The sequence below is a fragment of the Caretta caretta genome, chromosome 2, assembly GCF_965140235.1.
Source record: "Caretta caretta isolate rCarCar2 chromosome 2, rCarCar1.hap1, whole genome shotgun sequence".
Classification (NCBI taxonomy): Eukaryota; Metazoa; Chordata; order Testudines; family Cheloniidae; genus Caretta; species Caretta caretta.
The window spans coordinates 205,797,862-205,820,172 of record NC_134207.1 but is presented as its reverse complement, the minus strand read 5'-3'; the positions used below and the strand labels follow the sequence as shown (position 1 = coordinate 205,820,172).

Here is a 22,311-nt window from a genome sequence, read left to right as displayed (position 1 = left end):
AATTAATTCTGTCATATTTTAATAATTTGTAAAAATGATATTGAGTCCATAAGTAGTGAAAGTGATATTCTTCTCTAACATCTAGAAGTGTACTGTAAATAAACATGCAGTTCTCTTGAGAAAGAAATGGGAATATTGCTGAAAAGCTGTGGTCTCTACAGTTTGACTGAGTGGCCAATTGATTTCTTCTTCTTTTTTTAAAATTCTAGATGCTGAAGAATACCAGCCTCCAATATGGAAATCCTACTGTGAGTATATCAGAAATCAGAATAAATATCAAAATCCTCTTAAAAGAAGTTTCAATGGAAGTTGTTTTCCCTCTCTTTAAAACAATTACCTACGTCCGTTCAGCTCTTGTGAAAGTAGGTGCATTGGCAAACTGAAGTTTTCTTTTTATTCAGATAACAGATACAGTATGGGTTGCAGCAATGCAAACTCCTGCACACTCCCTCATTGATGTGATGTTCTATACAGGCCATTTCTGTGGGTGATAGTTTGATCTCCCTATCCATTCAGATTTTGTTTCGTAGCTGAGGCTGCCAAAAAGGATTCCTGTTATGGCAATGAGTTCTTCACTGTGCATACTTGCCGAGCCTGAATTGACCTGAGTGAACCAAATTTTTTTATACAGGCCACAAAGCTACCTTCAGGTGATGATTGTTTTTGATCCCTAGCAATTTAATCTGGTTTTAAATTGGTGGTTTAGAAGTAAAAGGCCCAATATACTATTTTCAGTCTTCTGGACCATCCAGTTCTCCTACTTAAATATCATTTATATGAAGTGTAATGCAGAAATACGTTGTTGTATGCTACTTTTATTCCAGTTACACTGTACTATGATGTAGCACTGAGCTGAGACAAAGTAGTTGGCTTTTAAAATCTTGATTAAAATTTGATTGTAAAATTAATCTTTTATTTTAAAACTTCACTGAAAATTTTAATGAAACTGTAGTGTTGTTGTTGATTACCACATCATTATCAAAATGAAAATGCACAAAAGTACAAAGCCATGAAGTTGTGGGAACTTAAGGCACTGATTCACCAAAGTATTTAAACATGCTCATAACATGCTCATGACTTTAAGCACACAAGTAGCCCCATTGACTTGAGTTGCATACAATATTCAGTACCTTCCTGACTTCAAAGATGTCTCCTTAGAATCTTAGCACTGTGCATGAATGATCTTAGAAACATAAGAGTTGTAGCCCTGTTGGTCCCAGGATATTAGAGAGACAAAGAGGGTGAAGGTACTGTCTTTTATTGGGCCAACTTCTGTTCATGAGAGACACTTTTGAGCCTACACGAAGAGCCTACACTAAGCTCTGTGTGGCTCAAAAGCTTGTCTCTCTCAGCAACATAAGTTAGCCCAATAAAAGATATTACCTCACCTATCTTGTCTCTCGTACAAAAGTAATACAGCCCCAAAGTGCATTGTTTTCCACAGATTTGGTAGAATTATAAGATTATTGCTGGGAATACTTCTCCCTAAACTTGTGTTTTGCCACTGCCTTGTTTTTTCTGAGGAAAAAGTAATTTGTTCTAACTTAATAGAAACTGACAATGTGATAAATTAAGCCTGAGCAAGATTATATTGACTTCAATGGAACTAACGTATGCATGCTCTAAATTGTGCACACACTTAGTAGCTTGCTGAATTGAAGCCTACATTTGCTACTTCCCCCCCTCCACTAATCAAGCTGTACTGAATTTTATTGTTTTCAGAGACAAAATCCTTCCTTTAAAAAAATGGCAAAATTAACCATTTTGAGAGAGGTAGCCTGACTATACTTGTGAAGGAGTTCTTTAAATCAGTGATTTTTAGAGTGAAATCTTGTCCCCGTAGAAGTCAATGGAAAACTCCCGTTGACTTCAGTGGTCTCAGCCATTTTGGTGTGTGTGTGGTACAGCCTTTTTTGGAAGAGTCCGGACAGACCATGAGCTTTTCACATCACCCCAGAACTCTATCACTTGTCTTCTGTTGATCAGATTAGCACAGTGCAGTGAAGTATTTTTTCTTAGTTTTTGTTTTCATGAAACAGCCCATGGAAACTTTTAAGCAAACATATCTAATTTACAGAGCATGATAAATAAGTTATTGTTCAGATATATTCAGAATCCAATTTTGTGGTTGACGACCAAATCATCTCAGCTTCTAAACTTCATGTCTGAATGACTCTGGAGTAATTAACACAGCCCCAACTTGCATTGTATTTAAACACATTTGATAGTAGTATAAAATTACAAAGATTACTGTTGAGAATATTTCTCTGTAGACATATGTTTTTCATTGCAGTCTTGGTTTCTTTGAGGAAAATCTTTTTCTTTATTCCTTCCAAGAAATGGACAATATGATAAGTTAAACATCGGGAAGATTATGCCCAGTGGCGGTATTAACCTATGAAATGATCTATCACTGTGTCACATCATAGTTTTTGTTTAAATTAGTGTATGTATTTCTCTTGAAGTGTCTGTATTCATTGATATTGATCATTATTCATGTATTTGAGTTATTTTTTCCCTTTTTTTTCAATTTGTCAGAATACTACTAGAATATCCTGTATACAATTTTTAGTTTAAAATATCTTTAATTACTGAGACAAGGTAGGTGAGGTAATATTGGACCAAATTCTGGTGGCAGAAGTAATGTTCAGAGCTTTGTGAAGCTCAAAACCTTGTACCTTCCACCAACAGAAGTTGGTCCAGTAAAAGATATTACCTCACACACCTTGTCTTTCTCATATCCTAGGACAGACATGGCTGTAACACTACTGCATGCAACATTTAATTTCTGTATAAATTTAGAGGCACTATGTTGTCTCTTGATATTTATTGACATACAAATCAAGCTCCCAATCCTGCAATCTGCACCACGCTGGTGGAAGAGACCCATTTAAGTTTACAGTGCTCACGTGCGTGCAGAAATCCATCCATATGGAACAGCTTGCAGGATCCAGGCCTTACTCAATGACATAGCCTAAAAGATTGTTTTAACAATATTTGGAATCGCAGCTGTGTAGGTCTGCTGCAGAGAGGATGCCTATTTCTAATCTCTGAAAGGTCTTCAGTCAATGATTGTATTGTCAGAAGATGCACCAGACTCCGTTCCATCATTTTATTAGGGGATGGAGAAGACACATGATCATTACTTTGATATTACTAGTGGGAGCCCTGGTACAAGTTAGGAAGTAGCTAGAAGCCAGTGAACACTGAGCTACATCTTGGATTAAATTTCTATCTCAGTAATCAGTCAGTAAGTAAACATGTTTCCAACCGCTAAATTGTTTCTGTGTTCTGTGGCACATTAGGAAGATTATATTAAAAAATGTCTTTTCCCCTTCTGTCATTACTGAAGAAAGGAAGATAAGAACTGTAGTGTAAGCTAAACTAGTCTCCACTCTCTGTTTCATATGTGAAGCAGACAGTTATTTTTATATTTGAAGTAGAATAGGAACAATTTTTGTTTTGGCTCTCTAGCAGCACTGTATGTGTGCTTGTCTCTTGGAGAAGAAGAGGACCCCAGTTTGTTCTATTCTTAACTTGTTCAAGATTTATATGTTCTTAGGGTATGACTACACTGCAATTATACACCTGTGGCTGGCCCATGCCAGTTGACATGGGCTTGTGGGGCTTGGGCTATGGGACTGTTTAACTGTGTTGTAGACATTCAGTCTCAGGCTGTAGCGCAAGCTCTGGGACTCTGCCACCTTGCAGTGTCCTAGAGCCCAGTCTCCAAACTGAGCGCAAACATCTGCACTGCAATCAAACAGCCCCTTAGCCTGAGCCCTGTGAGCCTGAGTCAGCTGGCACGGGCCAGCCAGGGGATTTTAATTGCAGTATAGACACATACTTTCATTCGGGCTAGCTCTGTGGCTAGTTTCAGCATTTGAAAAGATTGTCCTTGTCATGTTGGTGTTCACCACACAAGATGCAGAGGGCATATCCTAGCACCAGCAGACCCCAGTAACCAACTCCCTCTGAAACACTTACTTCCTACCCCTGAACAGCTGGCAAAGGGAGAGTAATGAGGTAGAACATCTGAGTCAATGCTCAGTCAAAAACTAAGGCTCCCTTTCTGTCATGTTCTTAAACATGTGTCTGAGACCATATCTACAGTACCACTTATTCTGGAAACACTTACATCGCTCAGGGGTGTGAAAAAACACCCCTGAGCAACTTTAGTTTCAACGGTATAAGTGGTAGTGTGCACAGCACTATGTCGGTGGGAGAGCTTCTCCCACCACATAGCTATTGCCACTCACTGAGGTGTTTTTATTATGTTGTTTGGAGAGCTCTCTCCCATCGCTCATGTAGCCACTCTATGCCGATCTTACAGCTGCATTAGTACAGCTGTGCCTCTGTAAGCTCGCTAGTGTAGACAAGGCCTAAGTCTAAGTCAGTGAGTAATCCCACTAAAGTCAATCAAACTACTGATATGCTTACAGGTAGGCATGTGCTCAAGCACTGCTTAAATTGAGGCCTTGCAGCATAAATCAAGGATCTTTTAAAAACTTCTCCAGAAAGGAGGCAGTGGTTTCTATAGGTCCTTAAGTAAAAGCAGATGCACATATTCTCTACCCATCAGAGTGTAACTGATCATTAATCTTGTATACTTTAAGAGGGGAATCTTGAGTTCTTGACACATTACAGAATTTAAAAGGCAGCTGGAAATCAGTCACTTTCCCTAACAGAAGGAGGGTGAATATAAGGTTTTCAAGTGCCACCTGGGAAGGGATCTACAAATATTACACAAAACGCAGGGAGGCAGTGGTTGAGAATCCACCTTTCCTGTAGACAGGAAAATCAGCCATGCCACTGCTCAGCTGTGAGAAATTTCAGTTATGGGAGAAACCTCTTGGCTACTGTGAGCAAGCCCAAGTATAAAGAGGGAGAAACAAGAAGAGAGAGGGCTGAAGAGTTTTGGACTTCAAGGGAGCAACAACTCTCTGCCACAGGAGCAAATGTAACACCGACAGACACCGGTCGTCGTCAAACCTGCGACCTTTGGAGCTAAATACATGAGCCTCTACTGTATGAGCTAAAAGCCACATGGCTCTTAGCTAAGGCTGTAGAGCCAACTCATTAATCTCTCTCTAAGTGGTCTCGGTGCCACTAGATCGGACAGAGCACCACACCCAGGAGGTGTGAGAGTTACACTAACACCAGGCTGGCTCTGAGCTTCTTAAAGGTTCCTGAGTACAAGAAAAGAAAGTACATGGGGATGAAAGCCCTGAGGGTCAAGGGCTTTCTTTGGAGTTCATTTATATTCTATTTATATACTCTGCCTTTTTGTTGATTTTAATTTTAGCCACCACTGCCTGGGTCAAGGATTGACCCAGACCATTCGAATTAGGATTTCACCCAAAGTGGTGGTATCCTTGACCACTGACACCATCATTTTGTTGCTTGACCGCAATAGGTTTCACAGTTAGAGAACAGGCTCTCTTGAAAAGGAACTCCAGAGTTTCCCTTATTCATTCCAAAAGACAATTCAAGCCCTGTTCTCCAGCTGTAACAAAACAAGAGATGCGCATGCCCTCTAGTGCCTGTACAACAGAGCAAATGATTATTTAAAGTTTTGTTAACCCTTAGAAGATGCTCAGATTGGCTGTAGTGCATACCAGTGTCAAACACACCACTTACATTACAAAGTTATTGTTCAAATGTCCGCTTAAAGCCATTTTTTTAACTTTGATATTGCATTTTACACCCATTATTTTTGTGACATCAGTGTGAACTTCATCTGTGTTTGATGCTGGAACAAAGAGCCACTGCCAGTCTGTGGCAATCTCTAAGTAACAATGAATCCACTTTTTCCGAAGGTTAATTTTTCCAAGGCAAAAATAATAATGAATCACTTGGTTGAAAACATCTCCTTTTTTTGATCAAGGAGAATTTGTCTCTGTCTGTCAGCTCTAAAGGTAGAGGTAGACTGGGTCAGATGCAATCATATATTAAATACTATCACCAGCAATTATTTTGTTGGCATTTCAAGGCACCGTCTTCCTATATATTTCAAGACTTTCAAAAAACAGATGTCTGGACTTTTCTCAAGTTCTGAGCACTGAGCAGCTCCTGCTAAAGGGAATGCCATCAGAGTCCTGAGTGCTCAGCACTTCTGAACATGTATTGAAATGAATGGGAGCTGCCTAGTGCTTATCACTTCGGAAAATTAGGTCACTTAATCAGCCATCTAAATATGGTAGGCACCCATTTTGTAAAATCATGGCCATAGTATTTTATTTGTATTTGAATCACATCCATAGACTTAAAAATAAATATTTGATATGTGAACAAGGTAGAACACCTATAGAAAAGGACACAGCTTTTGATATCCTTGATCACTTTCACTCTCCTCCTTAGCTTCTCTTTGTTTCTGAAATGCTGTCCTTGGCCTTGACACCATCAGCCTCTTTCTCCAGCAGTTCCTCTGGGTTGTCTTGCTGTCAATTTAAAGTTAACGTGACCAAAACTGAACTCCTTGCCTTTCCAGTTTGCAACATTTCCTTGTTGAATTTGCTTGCTTGCCACCATCCAGCAAGTCATTCAGGCCTATGGCCTGGAGTCATTTGTTACTACTGCCTCTTTGTGATGGGGTCCTTTGCTCACCGCTGGAATGCCTCCTTCTCCTGAGGTTTAGTGCTGTATAGCAATGCCCCTTCCTGCAATTGCACACCGTTTCTCTCTCCATCTGCACCCTCACTCTCACTGCAGGAGATGCCTCTTCATGACTCAGCCCTCTGGCCAGGACCCTCAGAGTTTTTCCCCCTTCTGGGATGGAGTCATTCAAAGTCTCTTTTTTTCAAAGAGCATCCAGCAGTCCTCGCATGTGGTGCCCTGACCCTGTCACTCCTGCAGCGACCCAGGCACTCTTCCAGTTCACTGCTCTGCCATTACAACTTTCACAGTGAACCAGGGCCTGCCCTCTATTCTGGGTTCCAGCCCAGGGACCCTACAACACACAGCCAAGGTCTGTTCAGTCCCAAAATTTGCTGCTTCCTACCCTGCATCCTATAGGCTCTTTTCTCCACCCTGCTCTCTTCAAGGTATGCCCTTCCTTCAGGCCTAGGCCTCCAAGTTCTCCTCTTTCCCTGGGTTTCTTCCATTGCTCTCTACTAAACAGAGGGTGACTACAAACTTCCTCCCAGCTGCCTTTGCTGCTGCCAGCTTCCTGGCTTTATACTAGCCCACCCACTTCTGCACAGGTGAGCTTCCCCCTAATTAGCACTTTTCTCTCACCCTTAATTCTCCTGCCTTGCAGCCTACTTGGCTGATTTGGCCCACCTGGCCAGCTTAGCCCTCTCAGAGCCAGTGTGGGAAGTACACCCCCACCACACTCTTCCTCACCCAGAGGGAAGATCCATTCTTTGCTATTCTGAGCTATAGATCTACACCAATAACTGCTACTAGATAGAGTCCAATACAGCTCCTGATGGGAAGACAATTCAGAACTACTGTTCTGACTTTGGAAAAGAATCTGTCTCCAAAGTGGCCAGACATGACGAGAGTAGCCAAATTGGGTAAAAATGCGAAAAGGACTTACAAACACTTCGATACTAGACATCACTCAGAGAACGGCCAGATCTAGAACCTGGTGACTGTGTTTGTGACAAACTGGATGGAGAACTCCAGCTGTCAGAAGGAAAAGGAATTCATTGCCCAGATCATATGTGATTGAAACTGATGGTGGAGAGTTCAACGGAAACCATCAACATCTTCAGTTTGTTTCTCAGAAAGAACAATCAATGGAGCAAACTCTACGGATGACAGATGCAGAACAAGAAGAAGACTAAATGATTCTGAACAGACCACACCCAGTCGTTGCAACTAATGGACAGCTGGATGGACCAAGTTGTTACACATTCAGGTCTTGTATAGAAAACCAGTAAGATTCTGAGACACTTAATAGACTATGTACTCAACATTAAAGATAGCTTGACCATTTAGTTTTTTTTAAATGGGGGAAAGGTAAAACTAAAAGGGGGAGACATGATGGAATGCTAAAACTATATTACAGTATTCACCCATTAGGCTGCACCATGTGCAACATAACTTACCTGAGCTGGTAACAGCCATACTTGGCAGTGCATTAAAGTATCTTAAAAGAGATAGCAGCCCTGTAACCTACTACTTCGTCCATGTACAAGGAGCACATGACAACATTAAAGCAGTTATTATTAATTATTATTATTTGTGTGTTACAGTTGACTTACTGCTTCTTCCTCCATGACATTTTTAAGACCAAAGCTCTTTTCTCTCCCCACCCAGATAAATCTTTTCCAGACCCTTATCTTCCATCTGATTACTGTATAGATGAATTACCTAAGGCTCTCTGAAAACCACATCTCCCCCTTCCACTCTGCACAAAACATAATCTTTCTTGCTTTTCATTCTGATTGAACCTCTCCACTGATTATTCTCACTCCACCACATCAACCTCAAGTTTCTTATTTGGCTTTCAAGGCTTCTCATCACTCTGCGCCTCTCTCCTGTAATTATCCTCCTTGAACTGTGTTGCGTCATCCCCCTCTCTTTCCCTTCTGCTCTGCCAATGATGTGAGCCTGAAAGCCTCACTTGTCTACTTCATCCCAGCCATTTCCCCACTGTCTTCCAAACTGCTTCCTATACATGGAACACCCTTGCTGAGCTGTTCTGCAAAGTCATTACTTGGTCATTATTTAAATATTTCCGGAAGACCCACTTCTTGCACAATAGGTACAAAAAACAAGCTTTCTAGGTCATGTTATAAATTGTTTCTTTTATTTACCTTGTTAGTATGGCTGATTATTTTTTGACAGATTTTATTTTTGGAGTTGAAAAATGGAATTTTATCCAAGACTAAATTTGTGTTTGACAAAATTTTGATCATTGGAAAAAAAAACTTGAAATGAAAAGCTCTGGAGAAAAAAATCCATTCCACCCATTTTGAAATCGTAGAAAAATTTCCATGTTCTTGTAATATTTTACTTTCCTAATTCCCCCTTCCCTCCTTTTTTTTCTACTGGAGGGAAAAAAACATTACTTCCCTCTTGCCTACATCTACATGCCTCAATCGTCTGTCTTTTTAGACTGTGTATTCTTCTGTTCTTTTTAGGACTGTGTCCTCTGTGTTTGGAAAGTGCTTAGCCCACTCTGGGTGTTAGCACAATCAAAGTAAATAATAATAGGTATTAAATAAAGACACACATTCAAACTTGACTTACTCCAAATCACTTCCCACAATGTCAACATACTATTTTTAGATACTTACAATCAATATTCAAATATAAAATCTTTATTTAGTGCTCAACAGTGTTATCCCATATCAAGTTCAGTGCCATGCCATTTTTAAACATGCATCTTAAACTCTCATAAGGCCTTGGTTCAATAAGGAATGTATGCATGTGCCTAACTTCAAGCACTTGAATACTTCCAATTAAAGTTAATGGGACTGTTTACGTAGATATTTATCGTTAGGAAGAAGTAGCTTGCTAAATCAGCAGTATCTTCAACTCCAAGCATTCAAAATCATGAGATTTTTTTTTAGAAGACACAGTTTAGGTTCTTTGTAGTTTAGGGAATGCTGGGGGCCACAGTTTTTCATGTTCTGTGCAACCATGAAGCTTGCAAAATAGCTTTTTTCTTTTTAAATGAAAGCTGAGATCCGCACTTATTCCCATGACTCAAGGAGCTTGGAAAAATGCCATTTATCATGAGACTTGTAAAAAAAATTATGGGAGCTGGCAGCACTGAATCAGGCAGGTCCATATATTAATTCATAATATTGGATATATATTTATGGCCAGATAATACCCCTGTGCATAAAAACCTCCATAGAAGATAGGAAATTGTGAAGAGTTCTCCATTTTCATTTTCCATGTGATTGCCTAACTAGGGAGGGGATAGGGTTTTTCGTCCCCTGCTTCAAAACTAGCAGGTGGCATAACACCCAAAACTTGCATGTTCCCGAAGATTAGCAAAGAAGTCAGAAGTTACAAGTGGCAGAGGTGACTGTGTGAAAGTCCAGTACCGCCACGCTTCCCAAGTTTCTTCACAGCTTTCTTCATCCCTCTTTTAAAGGGTGATCCATGGTGCAAAGGGGCTCTGAAAAAGAGGTAATACAACCACCAACCATATTAGCTTTTCAGTAGATACTCCACTGTTTTCCAAGGCTGAGGGAGTTTCCCATCACTCGTCTTCTTCCCACAACCTGCCATCTTGCTGATCCACAGCCCACTGCGATCTTGGACTGGGGATCACAATATCATAGAGATGGGATGCCCATCTTCCCTTTATATGTGTATAGAGGTCTACATACAGTGGGCTTATTTTCAAGGGAGCAAGCCTAGCTTTGGGATTTTTACTAAAGCTGAGAAGAGAGGCACTCTATTTGCATTATAATTGCTTGCTGTCATCATGTGTCAACCCACGTTCACTACTTGTGGAATAGTAAGAGGAAGGAAGAAGCCTCCTTGAATCACAAAGGGAGAGTGGTAGGGGTCAACTGTAAGGAAAGATTGAAGAGGCAAGACCCAGAGTTCACTCAGTTGCTGTCCCTCATCTTTGGGAACCCTTGGGATGAGCAAAGTTGATCTGAAATATATTTGAGAATCTTAGGTAGCACATTAAAAGGAAAAAGAAAGTGGGAAAATGTTAGCATGTGGAAGCACTAGGGGTCTAATTTATTCTTAAATAGTTATCACTTGTGTCTTCAGTATGCATTGATAAGATTCTAGTGAACTCTTTTGGTAGTTTGTTGCAGTTCTTTCCTAGCCAATTCAAAGACACTGGAATTTTATTTAAAAATTCTATTATTGAGCTTGTCAGTAATACTGTATGCAACAAAGGAGTTTTATCTTGAAACATTCAGAAGGATTTGTTATGTTTGTTATATGTCTTGCAAGCAAAGTATGGAAATACACAGTGCCAGCACCAATAAAAAACTAAATTGGGATTATATGAATTAAAAATAAATAAATGTTACCAGTGTACAATTGCATGACTAATTTCCATATAAATGACTTGACTTCCGTGCATTTTAAAAACGTCTCTGTACCCCACCCTTTTTTATATATGTTTGCATTTTCTCTGAAGCATCTGACTAAAAATATCTGAATAAAAGTTTGTGTATATTGCAGTCCTCTAATTATTATTGCTTTTTTATATTTGACAGTGTATCAGTTACAACAGGAGGCACCGCATCCCAAGAGAATCATTTGTCCTCGGGAGGTCAGTTCTTCTTTAACTGTATCTTGTTAAATCTGATGAATTGTCAGTAGTGTATTCCTATTGGAGATCTTTCCTATCTGCTGTGAGAGCAACCGTCTATTTCCATTTTCTAAAATACTGTGGAACATATTATATATAATTGTTTTCAGATTATAAAGTGGGTCTTTAAAAATTGATTAATATTTGTTAAATCAGCACAGAGATGGGAATACATAAGATTTAACCATTGCAGAGACCCCTTTCCTTGTGCAGATGCTAATCAGGGCATTGTATGACTGTGCTCTATGCAGTACCTAAATGCTGTGATTCCCTTTTTTCATAGTGTTGTAGGAGAAGATCCATATATCTACATATTTAAAGATATGCAATGTTTTCACTCGATTCATGCAGTTTGTTCATAAAAAGCACTTTTAATGAAAGAAGGTTCACCTGTCCAATGTTAGCAAGAGCGTTCAAGATAAAATATTGAGTTAATAGCATTGGAACTCTTGTTCTGGCATGTCATGGAAAATTTGAAGTTTGTAGAATGTAAGAAATCTATGGAGCTGAAAGACTGCTGAATCAACATTTTCCTGCTTGTCTGCTTGCTTTTTTTTTTTTTTTTTTGCCAGTCATCTCTCCTAGTTTATCTAGTTGTCTTTTGAATATGGTAATACTTCTTCCTTCCGTACTGTGTCTTGGTAATTATAAAAATAGGATACTGTAAGTATATATTGATTTCTCCAATAAATTAATAAGATTGAGTTGTTTTTGGCTTCTAACATGTCAAGAACAAAGTGGCTGCAAACTCTTACAACACATATAGTTACAATAATAAATATTATGATTATTACTAATAATACTGAGCTCTTAGCTATATAAATTTTATACAGTAATCAAATGCAATTAACATCACAGCGCGTATATTTTTAAAACCCCCTGAATTTATAAGGAGAAATACATAGAAATTAATCAGTGTGATATTCCCAAATGTCTTAATTATCTGCTTTGCCCTCCCCCTCATGCTATTGTCTATTTAAATAGCCGATATCATGTAGTATCTGAGTGCCTCTCAAACATTAAAACATTTATCCTCGCAACACTTCTGTGGTGCAAGGAAGTGTTGTACTGAGGCATGGACAGATCAAGTGACTTTCCCAAGGTCACATAAGAAGTCTGCATCAGAGCCAGGAATTGAATGCACATCTCTTGATTTTCAGCCCAGCGCCTTAATCATAAGACCAAGCTTTACACTTTCTCTCATAGACGCCAGGTAGCAATTACCTGAGAATAGGGCAAAATTTTGGCATAAGAAGGAAAGCCTTCATGCTCTGTCAGCTAAGGGTGTACTCAAGCTGAGCATGCAAGATCATAAAAGGGACAAGCAAAATGCTAGTGTGGTTAAAGTCTCTCTCACTCTGTCCCTGTCAGAAATGCTGCTCAAGAAAGTCATCAACATGGTGACCCTCTGGGACTCCAATGCACATAGGCCAAAAGGCTTTAACAGAACTTTTCTCTCTTATTTTCCCATACAAAACTGATGATAGCTAGTGCTCCAGGGCTGTAGCAGTTTGCAAAAGGAGAGGCCATTAAGATTTTTATGAAATGAAAATCCAGATAATCAGTTCTTTCATAGTCATTCAGTACCATATCTTCAAAAGAGCCATGGGTAATAGGCATGGAAGAGTATCATTCACTCCCCACTTCTGCCTTATCTACAAATACTACTCAGTTGTAGGGTGAAGAAATACAACTTAATCAACAAGCATAGCAATTAAAAGGATACTGCCCGCGGAGTAAATGTGTAGGTAAACAGGCCAATCAAGAACTCTGCAATAGCATACTGTCTGTAACATAGTCCCTTGCTTTGGTGGCTGATGACTTTTTTGACAGGTGAGGCGCACATCACAAAGTCTCATAAATTCCAGTATACATCTTCCTCCTTATAGTCCTGGCCGGGGGTCTCTGCTCTGCCCCACCAGGACTGCAGCCTCCCTCCTGCACCTGGCACCTGCAGGGATCCAGTGTCACCTGCCCCAGGGCCATGCAGGGAGTCCTCTGCAGCTACACTGTCATGGTCCCAGCTCTCTCACTCACCAGCCAGGTGTTTGGGAGCCCTCCCCAGGCAGGAACTGTTCAGCAGAGGGGTGGGCTCCTCTGTGGCCAGGGACTTCTCCTTCTCCTCATAGTCCTGGCTGGAGGTCTATGGCTCTCCTCTGTCCCACCAGGACCGCAGCCTCTCCCCTACCCATTGCACCTGCAGTAAGTAAACCATCTGTGTAAAAGTTAAGACAGGACTGTAAGTAATTTATGGCTCTGTATCTTTGAGCTTTTCTACATTTATACTCTTTTCACTACTACCTGGATAAGAATCTTGTCAGCGAAAACAGGTCATCACTCCAGTTCAGATACATGCTGAACTGTTGAGAGTTGGGATATCTACATATTTCTAATTAATAACCACCGGCAGTGTGAACACTGTGAATAGCCCATCTTTCCAATAATATTGGATTTCTGCCAGTATCCTTGTTTTTTCTAGATTCCTTCCACAATATTTTAATGGTGGGCATCCTTTACAAATAAAAAGATTTATTTGGGCATAAGCGTTCGTGGGTAAAAAATCTGCTTTTTCAGAAGGATGGAGTGAAAATTACAGATGTAGGCATTATTATACCTGAAGAGAAGGGAGTTTCTTCTCTACCCCCTGATATTTGACTCAGTATATATATGGTGTGTCTCTGGGATTGTTCTACTGAAATGGTGGTTGAAAATGGCACATTTGCAGCAAAGAGTTATAGCAAGATGTGCCACTTCTTGTTTTTATACCAGAATAATATTTTTAATAGCATTCAATTTGAAAATGCCATTTCAACATGTTGTTTTTAATTTAAGTGAGTCTTTATTTCAAAAACATTTTCGTGTTAATAAAGTAAGAAATTACAGGATGAATGCTGATGGTGTTTGACTTGGGGACACTTTCAGTAACTATGGATAAACCAAGTTTTCTTTCTTTTCTTTTTTTTTTCTTTCTTTTCTTTTTTTTTTAGTGGGAGATGGGGGTTGTCTTGCAATGAGTCTTGAAATATATTATATTTGATAATAGGCTACATTTTTAGAATCATTCAGTATAGTTAGCTTCGACTGTTCTGCTCAGAGCAAGTCTTATTGACAGTCTTGATAGCAGTGTGCAGGTTAGTGGGCTTATCTACATTAAGGCTTTCAATATTGTTAACAGTAGTTCCACCGAACCAGTGTTAGCAACAGTGAGAAATTTGTCTGAAATTTCCCTAGTGTAGACAAGGCCTTAGAGCTTTAACTTATATTATTATGTAGAGAAATGTCAGCTAATTACTATGTTCATTGTTCTGAATTCCAGCTGGGTTGTGTCTAAAGCAAGCAAAAAATATGGTTCCTAGAAAAAGCAATTTCCTCTCTAATTTTGTATGATAATGAAAGGGAGAGGGTCTTTTTTTCTCTTACAAAAATGCCTTTTTCTCAGCTGAAATGTGAGACCTAGGATTCTAAGGGAACAAAATGTCAATATCCTCATCATCATCATCAATAATCAATACTAGAGCTGTCAAACAAATTAAAAAAAATTATCACAATTGAGATTGAAAAAGTAGCTGTGATTAATCATAGTTTTAATCGCACTCTTAAACAATATTAGAATATCATTTATTTAAATATTTTGGGTGTTAATTGCTTACTTCTGTGCTGCTGCGGCTTGTGGTGCCTGGCACTTGGCCTGCAGCTCAAGGCAGACTCTGTGCTGTTGCACGAGGGCCGCATCTTGCTGGAGCCAACAGCCATCCCATAGCCCTCTGGCTATTCCTGGCTCAGTCCAGGGGTGCCATTTCAGATTTTGGTTTGGGGTGGGTGTGTGTGTTTGGGGGTGAGGGTGGGGAGTGTGTGTGTGTGTGTGTGTGTTGGGGGGCAGGAGTGCTGTCTCTAAGCTGAGCACTCAGGAGCCTGAATGCATTTTCAGCCAGCAGCAGCTGCTGGCAGAGCACTCATTCCTGAGCCAGCAGCAGACAGGTTCCTCCAGCTCAGTGGGGACCAGGTACACAGGCGAGGCAGATGGACACTTCGACATCAGCCTACCCCTACCCCTGCTCTGCACAGGAGATAGGCTCCCAGTCCGGCATAGCTTGGCCAGTGGCGGTTCCATGGGGTAAGCGGGGAGGTAGGAGCAGCATGGAGCAGGGCGATGGGAGGTGAGCGGGCTCCCCTGGGTGGTGGCCCCCCTCACTCAGCCCTAAGGACAGAGGTGTCTTCCTCCCCACCTGGCCGCCGCCGAGTCCTGTCTCCAGAGGTGTGTGATTAACACTCATTTTTTTAAAAAAAGTGTTAATCTGTTTTGAGTTAATCACATGCATTAACTGAGATTAATTTACAGCCCTAATTAATACATAATAAAGACCCAGCCATGGAGTTTTAACTGTACCACCTAGAGTGGCATTTTGGATATTTGGCTTATCTTGACCCTCTGGATGTTTCGAAGTCTGTAAGTTGTAGGGTGGGAGGAGAGCAGGGAACATTCCTCATGCCATCCTTTTTGTCCAGATGGACCTACTGAAGGTGGAGGCCATCTGTAACTAGACAGAACCCTGGACTGTTTGAGAACTTCAGGTTTTCCTGAGTTTTGCAAATTTTTATAGGAAACTCATTGCCAACTTCTCTAACAAACAGCCCCCCTGACTTCCCTCCTTCATAAAGCCATTTGTTTCACGTGGTCTCCTGATATCCAGCATGCTTTTGACCACCTCAATACTGCATTCACCACAGCTCTGATTCTGGCACATGCCCCAATGTGACTCTCCGGGCGGTACTCTCACAGTGACTTGGACCCCAGCCAGTTCTGCACACATGTTCATACTATGCTTGAAAATTCCCCCCCCCATAGTAATGAACTATGAAATACTGGGCAAGGAGCTGCTTGCAATCAAAATTGCTTTTTGAAGAACGGTGTCACCACCTTGAGGAAGCTTGGCATCCGGTACAGGTTTTTACTGACTAGAAGAACCTCATGTACTGCTGCAAGACCCAAACTTTGAACCGGAGGCAGATAAAGTGGGCCTTGTTCTTGTCTCAATTTGAGTTTACTATCCCCTACCGCCTGGGAAACCAAAGTGGGAAAACTGATACTCCATCACAAAAAGGGGAATACTACCGGAAAACAAGGTACCTATCTTCAAGCCCCTCTATGTCTTCAAGCCTACTAATTTTGTCAATGCCGCAATTCATCAAGAACTGGTCTCCCACATCCAGTCCACCTCAAAAGAAGACCCATTCACCCAAGGGACCAAGTCGATGCCATTAGGGGATAATATGCATCATTCCATGGGGGACAGGATAACATCCTTCCCATATATGTTCCCCTGGGATGCCCCCAACTGGAGGTCCTAGAACTGTGCCACAACATTCCATTGATCACTTTGGCTGCCTTAACACCTCCTGCATGGTTGCCCTTTTTTTTCTGGTGGCCCCACATGCGGGTCAAAGTCCAAGTTTACATAGACTCCTCTGAGTGCTGTGCATGTACACAAATGCCCCGGACTAGACCCCATGGCACATTAGTCCCTCTGAAGACTCCAGCTAGGCCTTGGTCCACCATCACCTCAAGCTTAATTGTGGAACTCCCAGGATCAATGGTCATACCAAAACATATAAAACTTATCGTTTAGTTACCTAGGCAGGATTGCTTAGACTGTAAACTGTTACTTTGATCATAAGAACTTTGGGGCAGGGACCATCTTTTAATTAAATGTGTGTACAGTGACTGTGTGTAAAATGAGGCACTGATTTCCAGTTGTGGCCGCTAGGCATTACTAAAATACTACTAGTACTAATTCAAATATTCTGACAGTGTCATGAGATAATTCTTTTAGCAAAACCAAGAGTGGATATTTTGATCCCTTATTGACTGACTGACAAGTAGGTAACAGTTCAATTATAATAAAAAGAGGTAAGTAGACTCAATCACTTGCTAGTATTGTAGTTACATTTTTTTCCAAGGTTAAGCTGCTTAGGAATCACTGTTGTAAAATGAGCTCTCCATTTCTTCATTTATTATGTTTCGAAGGACACTTAGTCCTCTAGGTCTTGTGAACATGAGGTTTCTAAATAGGTGTTTAAAATGATTTGTTTGAGGTGAGAACTTTACATTAGCCAACTGCTGAGATACTACACAAGACTTTTCCATTTTGATTTAAAGGGGCTTACAGTCTTATCTAACCTGTTGCGTTGATGTGTCTGAGGTGCAGTTTGTGCTCAGTTTATAGTGGTAATCCAGCCATAACATGAAATAATCTAAAGATTAACTCCTTTTTCTGAACCTTCACATCTTACTAGACTGCTCTCATGGGGTCTAACTGAACTGAGAGTTGTTTTTATGGATGGTAGACTGGAAATGATTATAAAATCATTAGGTATAATTCTAAGTGCAAAAGATATCTGGTTAAACATGTAGAGAAACTGTCACCATTGCCAGAAATGAGCGCACTGACGTTGCTGAGTCTAAGGTCTTGATTCTCCACCCTGTCCATGGATTGGAGGGACATGTGAACCAGTTCCATTATTTAGGACTGTCTAGCACTGGTGTAAGTTAGGGATGCAGAGGAGCAGCCCTAAATTCCACAGATGCAAGGTCCATGCAGGCTCCTGTGCCATTGGCGTAAAAGATTAGGCATAATGGAGCTCCACTCTGTTATGGAACGAGGATGACTTGTGGCTCCTTAGAGACTAACAAATTTATTTGAGCATAAGCTTTTGTGGGCTAAAGCCCGCTTCATCAGATGCATGCAGTGGAAAATACAGTAGGAAGATAGATATATGTGTAAAAAGAAAAGGAGTACTTGTGGCACCTTAGAGACTAACAAATTAAAGTACTCCTTTTCTTTTTGTGAATACAGACTAACATGGCTGCTACTCTGAAACCAGATATGTGTGTGTATATATGTATATACAGAGAATTTTAACATGAATTTTTTCATGTTGTGTGTGTGTGTGTGTGTGTGTGTGTGTGTGTGTAATATATATATCTTCTTACTGTATTTTCCACTGTATGCATCTGATGAAGTGGGCTTTAGCCCATAAATACATTTTAATCTCTAAGGTGCCCCAAGTACTCCTTGTTCTTTTTGCTGATACAGACTAACATGGCTACCAATCTGAACTCTGCTTTGGGTTTCCCCCTTCCCTTTCCTGCCATTGATCCACTCCCAACATATGATCACTGATGCTGTGGGGTAGTGCCCCAGAGAATCAAGTCCAAAGCAGTTGTTAATCTTGCCACACACAAAGGATTGTCTGAGTCAGCTGGAATATATGTATTGCTGTACCTTTTTGGTATGCACATAAGGCCAAAACTTGCAGTTCTTACACAGTTAAAACTCCCATTGACATCAGATGAGGGTTTCGATAAATAAATACTGGAAGATTTGATCAATAATGCAATTAAAGTAGCATTATTTAATCTCTATGATTTGAGAATAAATGGCTCTTATCTCCCTGACTCCTTTTTACTTTAAACGTTTAGCTCTTTTTTATGCATAAATTAGTGTCTTTCTCATAGAATAAAGTAAAGGAGAGAGAACATTTATTGAAATTAGGTGTGTGTTATTTCTGTGACAGTACTTAAATGGAAAGAACTCTTCAGGGTGACTTCTCATTTCAGTGCAGTGTGACTTGGATGCAGATGATATACTTGAAATGACAATCTGCCATTTTAGGACATATTCATCTCCCACATGCATGATTCCCAATAGTTTTGTGGAGAATTATCCTGCACAGTGGCATAGGACTTTATTGCAGTATGCTGTACACTGAATATCACTCTGGGCAAAGTATCCTGGAATCACAAAAGGAATCAAATTTCAACGATATTAAAATGTAGTAAAGCTTTAATATTATTTAAAAGAACTATGCTTAATTAGCCAAGTTAACAAATAGATTTAATGAGAAAGAACTAAATTAACCTAAGTATTGAATATAAACTCCTGGTACTACTCCAGACTGTGTTTTGGACAATGTGCGGTAACATAGCGAGGGAAATCATGGAAACCTAGAATAAATGTTCCAATAAGTGTTTTGGTAGTGGGATGGGGGAATGTACTTTAACAGTCTAGGCGTCAGGGTTGGATTGCCCAGACTCTCTGAAACCTGATCTTCAGAAGGACAGTTCAGAAGTGCGGTGGTTATGTTGGTTTAATTTTGAGTTTAAGCATGGGAAGTCTCTGACTCTAAAATTAGATTTGTTTGTCCAGCTTTTGTATGGATCCTGGGATAGTTATGTTTACAGGCTACTCCACTACAGCTCTGATTTCCTGTTTGATTTAACAAATTGCTTATCTACCCTGGTGTTGGAGTCACTGAGGCTTATTGCCCTGAGTGATTTTAGCATCCATGCAGATGATGACTCTTCAAGGATCTCATGGCAACAACAATAACCTTGAAACTATTCAGTGTGGTTTCTGGCTCAGTGGACAATAGTGGTCATTCTGAATTGTGGGAGTGGGATTGGTGATTGCACACTTCTTAGATCAGACCATTATTGCCTGCAGTTGGAGGTTAGGGCTCACGTTTACTTTTTTGTAGAGAGGTGACCTTTTTTATTGGTCCAGGCTGGGTGATTATCATAATCACCATCTTTGTCTATTGGCATGGTGGTCCTGAGTGCTCCCTCACGCTGCACTCTCCTCACTGGTCAACACTTTATAATGCTGATCTGGCACAGATGATGCATGAATGGTGGAAATCGTGTTGGTCAGTTGTGAAATGCAACTGTTTCTTCCATAGAGAAACTGTGGAAAAGTATGTTGTGGCTCCAGTGGAGATGGTAAGAGCTTTCTTCTCTGGTATGATTTCTGTGAAGTCCAAGTAAGCAGAATGATCCTCAAAGTGAGTTTGTTTATTTTGGACTCCTTCACATCAGGTGGGGAAAAGTAACCCCTGGCTGAGTTTGTCAGTCTTGCTCACTGAGATGTATGGAACTTCCCTTGAAGTTCATGCACAAATTTCAGCTAGTACAAAATATTACTACAAGATTCCTCGGGAGTGTAAACCTGTGCTCCACACACATCACTGGCTTCCTATTTGATTACAGGTGTAAGTCAACTTGTTGATTTTGATCTATAAAGTCTATTATGAAATAGCTCTTAGTTATCTTGAAACCTCCAATCTCGTCATGCTCATTTCTGGTGGCTGAAATCAATGAGGATCTTCTCAGTGATAGGCCATAGATTGATATAGCTGCAGTAGAACATTTTCAGCAGCTAGCTCACCATTGTGATTTCCTCCCTGGTCTGACAGAACCTGAGTTTATGGGCCTTCAAGATATGTTGCAAGATCTGTCTGTCTATTCAGGTTCCTGTCTAAAGAAATGGCCTGGCAGGAGTTGAGAGTCTGTTGAGGTTTGTGGAGGTATTTTTAGGTTGATTGTGTCATTCTAGTGTGTTATGTTTTTGAACATGATCCTGAGATTCTACAGACAACTGGAAATAAATGAAAATCCCAGCCTCGTTGTCTCAGCCCTATAGCTTTCTGAGATAAATTGAGTGCCATGATGTTTACTCTGCGTGTGTCTTTCAGATGAAACTTTAAAAACTGAGGTTTTGGCTTCTCTGTAAGAACATTAAAGATGCAATTTCATTTTTTTTTCTTTTTTTTTTTTGCCAAAAATGTCTTCCTTGCACGTTTTGTGCAGTGCCCTGCCTGCTGTAAGGAACTCATGCAGTGGGGCTGGGCTTGTAATTATGAATTAGTATTGCTTACATGCTATTGATTATCATGTAGCAGTGGCCACCCATACTGGTTATATAAGAATTCAGCAAATGCTGGTCAGTGTTTGCTCAACACAACAGGTGCCTGGCTCTTTATCTGCTAGGTGCTGTGCTTCATTTGTGGGATAAAGACTGACATGGCTTCAGCTGAACCGGAGTCTGTTGTGAGTGTTATCGTGTTCCATGCTGACTAGCCATTGTGTCCACCTAAGAGATTGTATTCAGGGGCTTCACATGCACCTGGGGCCACGTTCTGAGACCCTTACTCAGGGTGAGTAGCAAATCATCAGTCTGGCCCATAGGTTTATTAAGATCCTCCAAGAAGAAAGGTGCTATATGTCATAGTTCAGGGAAACTGCACATGTATTTCCCCTCCATGGTCCACCAAGGGCACCCATTCTAGGCTATCACCTGTCTTGGGTGGAGACTCGCATCTCTCTTTCTCCTGACCAGGATTTTTCCAGGCTGCACAGTTCCCTAACTACCCAGAAAGCCAGAATGCCTAAATAGGCTAGTGTCTTTGCTTTCTGTTTGAAGGCTATGAACAGCTGTAATAGCTAGCGGTCACAAGCTCCACATAGTCCTTTATAAGCAAGCACACTTATTCTTAAGGTGAAAGCATTAGGGAAAAAACATGAAAAACAAAGTTCCTGTATACATGCTAAAAGCTCACCAGAGGACACGCATCAGTCTTATGGGGCCTCAGTCGGCCAAAGTCCTTCCAATCCTTCCCAGGAAGGAATAGGGTCCACCATGGGCAGGAAGTCCTGTCCATTTGCTGGATCAGAAAGCAGGCCCTGAGTCAATTTAAACTTAGGCTATTTATCCAAAAGTCCCTTGGGGTTTTTTTTGATCTGTTGGTCTCTGGAGAATCCAGTTTGAACTAATATACGTCAGTGTCCACAGGTAGGGGTACTTCTCTAGAGGTTTACCACCCAAGTGAAGTTGCCTAATCACCTCATGCTGTTCTTAGTTCCTGGCAGAGCTGTGGTCACTCTCCCCAATGGAATTACATACAGTCCCTGGCCCACAAATGGTACATAAACTTAACAGTAAGATCTCACAAAGATATTGCAGGAAATTGCCATATCTGTCACACTATGTAAATGCAAAATATGTTGTCCTTCTCTCATTATCAGGATTATATTACTTTGAGATTGACTTTTCTCTAGTTTTATGCTTAGGTGCATGGGTGGTGCGTGAATACCCCTTTCAGGGAGGCTAGCTCACCTGGTCTTGCCCCTTCCACCCGATTACCCCCACTCCCCCATCTCCCCACACCATGGCCAGAGGAGCCTGCCGCCTGTGCTTAAGTGTATGTATATATGGGTTTCACATAACTAG

At 40.6% G+C, this 22,311-nt stretch overlaps 1 protein-coding gene across 3 annotated transcripts in view; it reads left to right on the top strand.

Moving 5' to 3' along the window:
- Window positions 1-22,311, top strand: part of CHN2 (chimerin 2) — a 196,861-nt gene that overhangs the window by 78,978 nt on the left and 95,572 nt on the right. For all 3 annotated transcript variants that reach the window (XM_075125764.1, XM_048838478.2, XM_048838477.2), the window contains exons 2-3: window positions 210-248; window positions 11,151-11,206. In XM_075125764.1, the coding sequence (XP_074981865.1) occupies window positions 210-248; window positions 11,151-11,206 (95 nt within the window). The remainder of the gene's footprint in view (window positions 1-209; window positions 249-11,150; window positions 11,207-22,311) is intronic.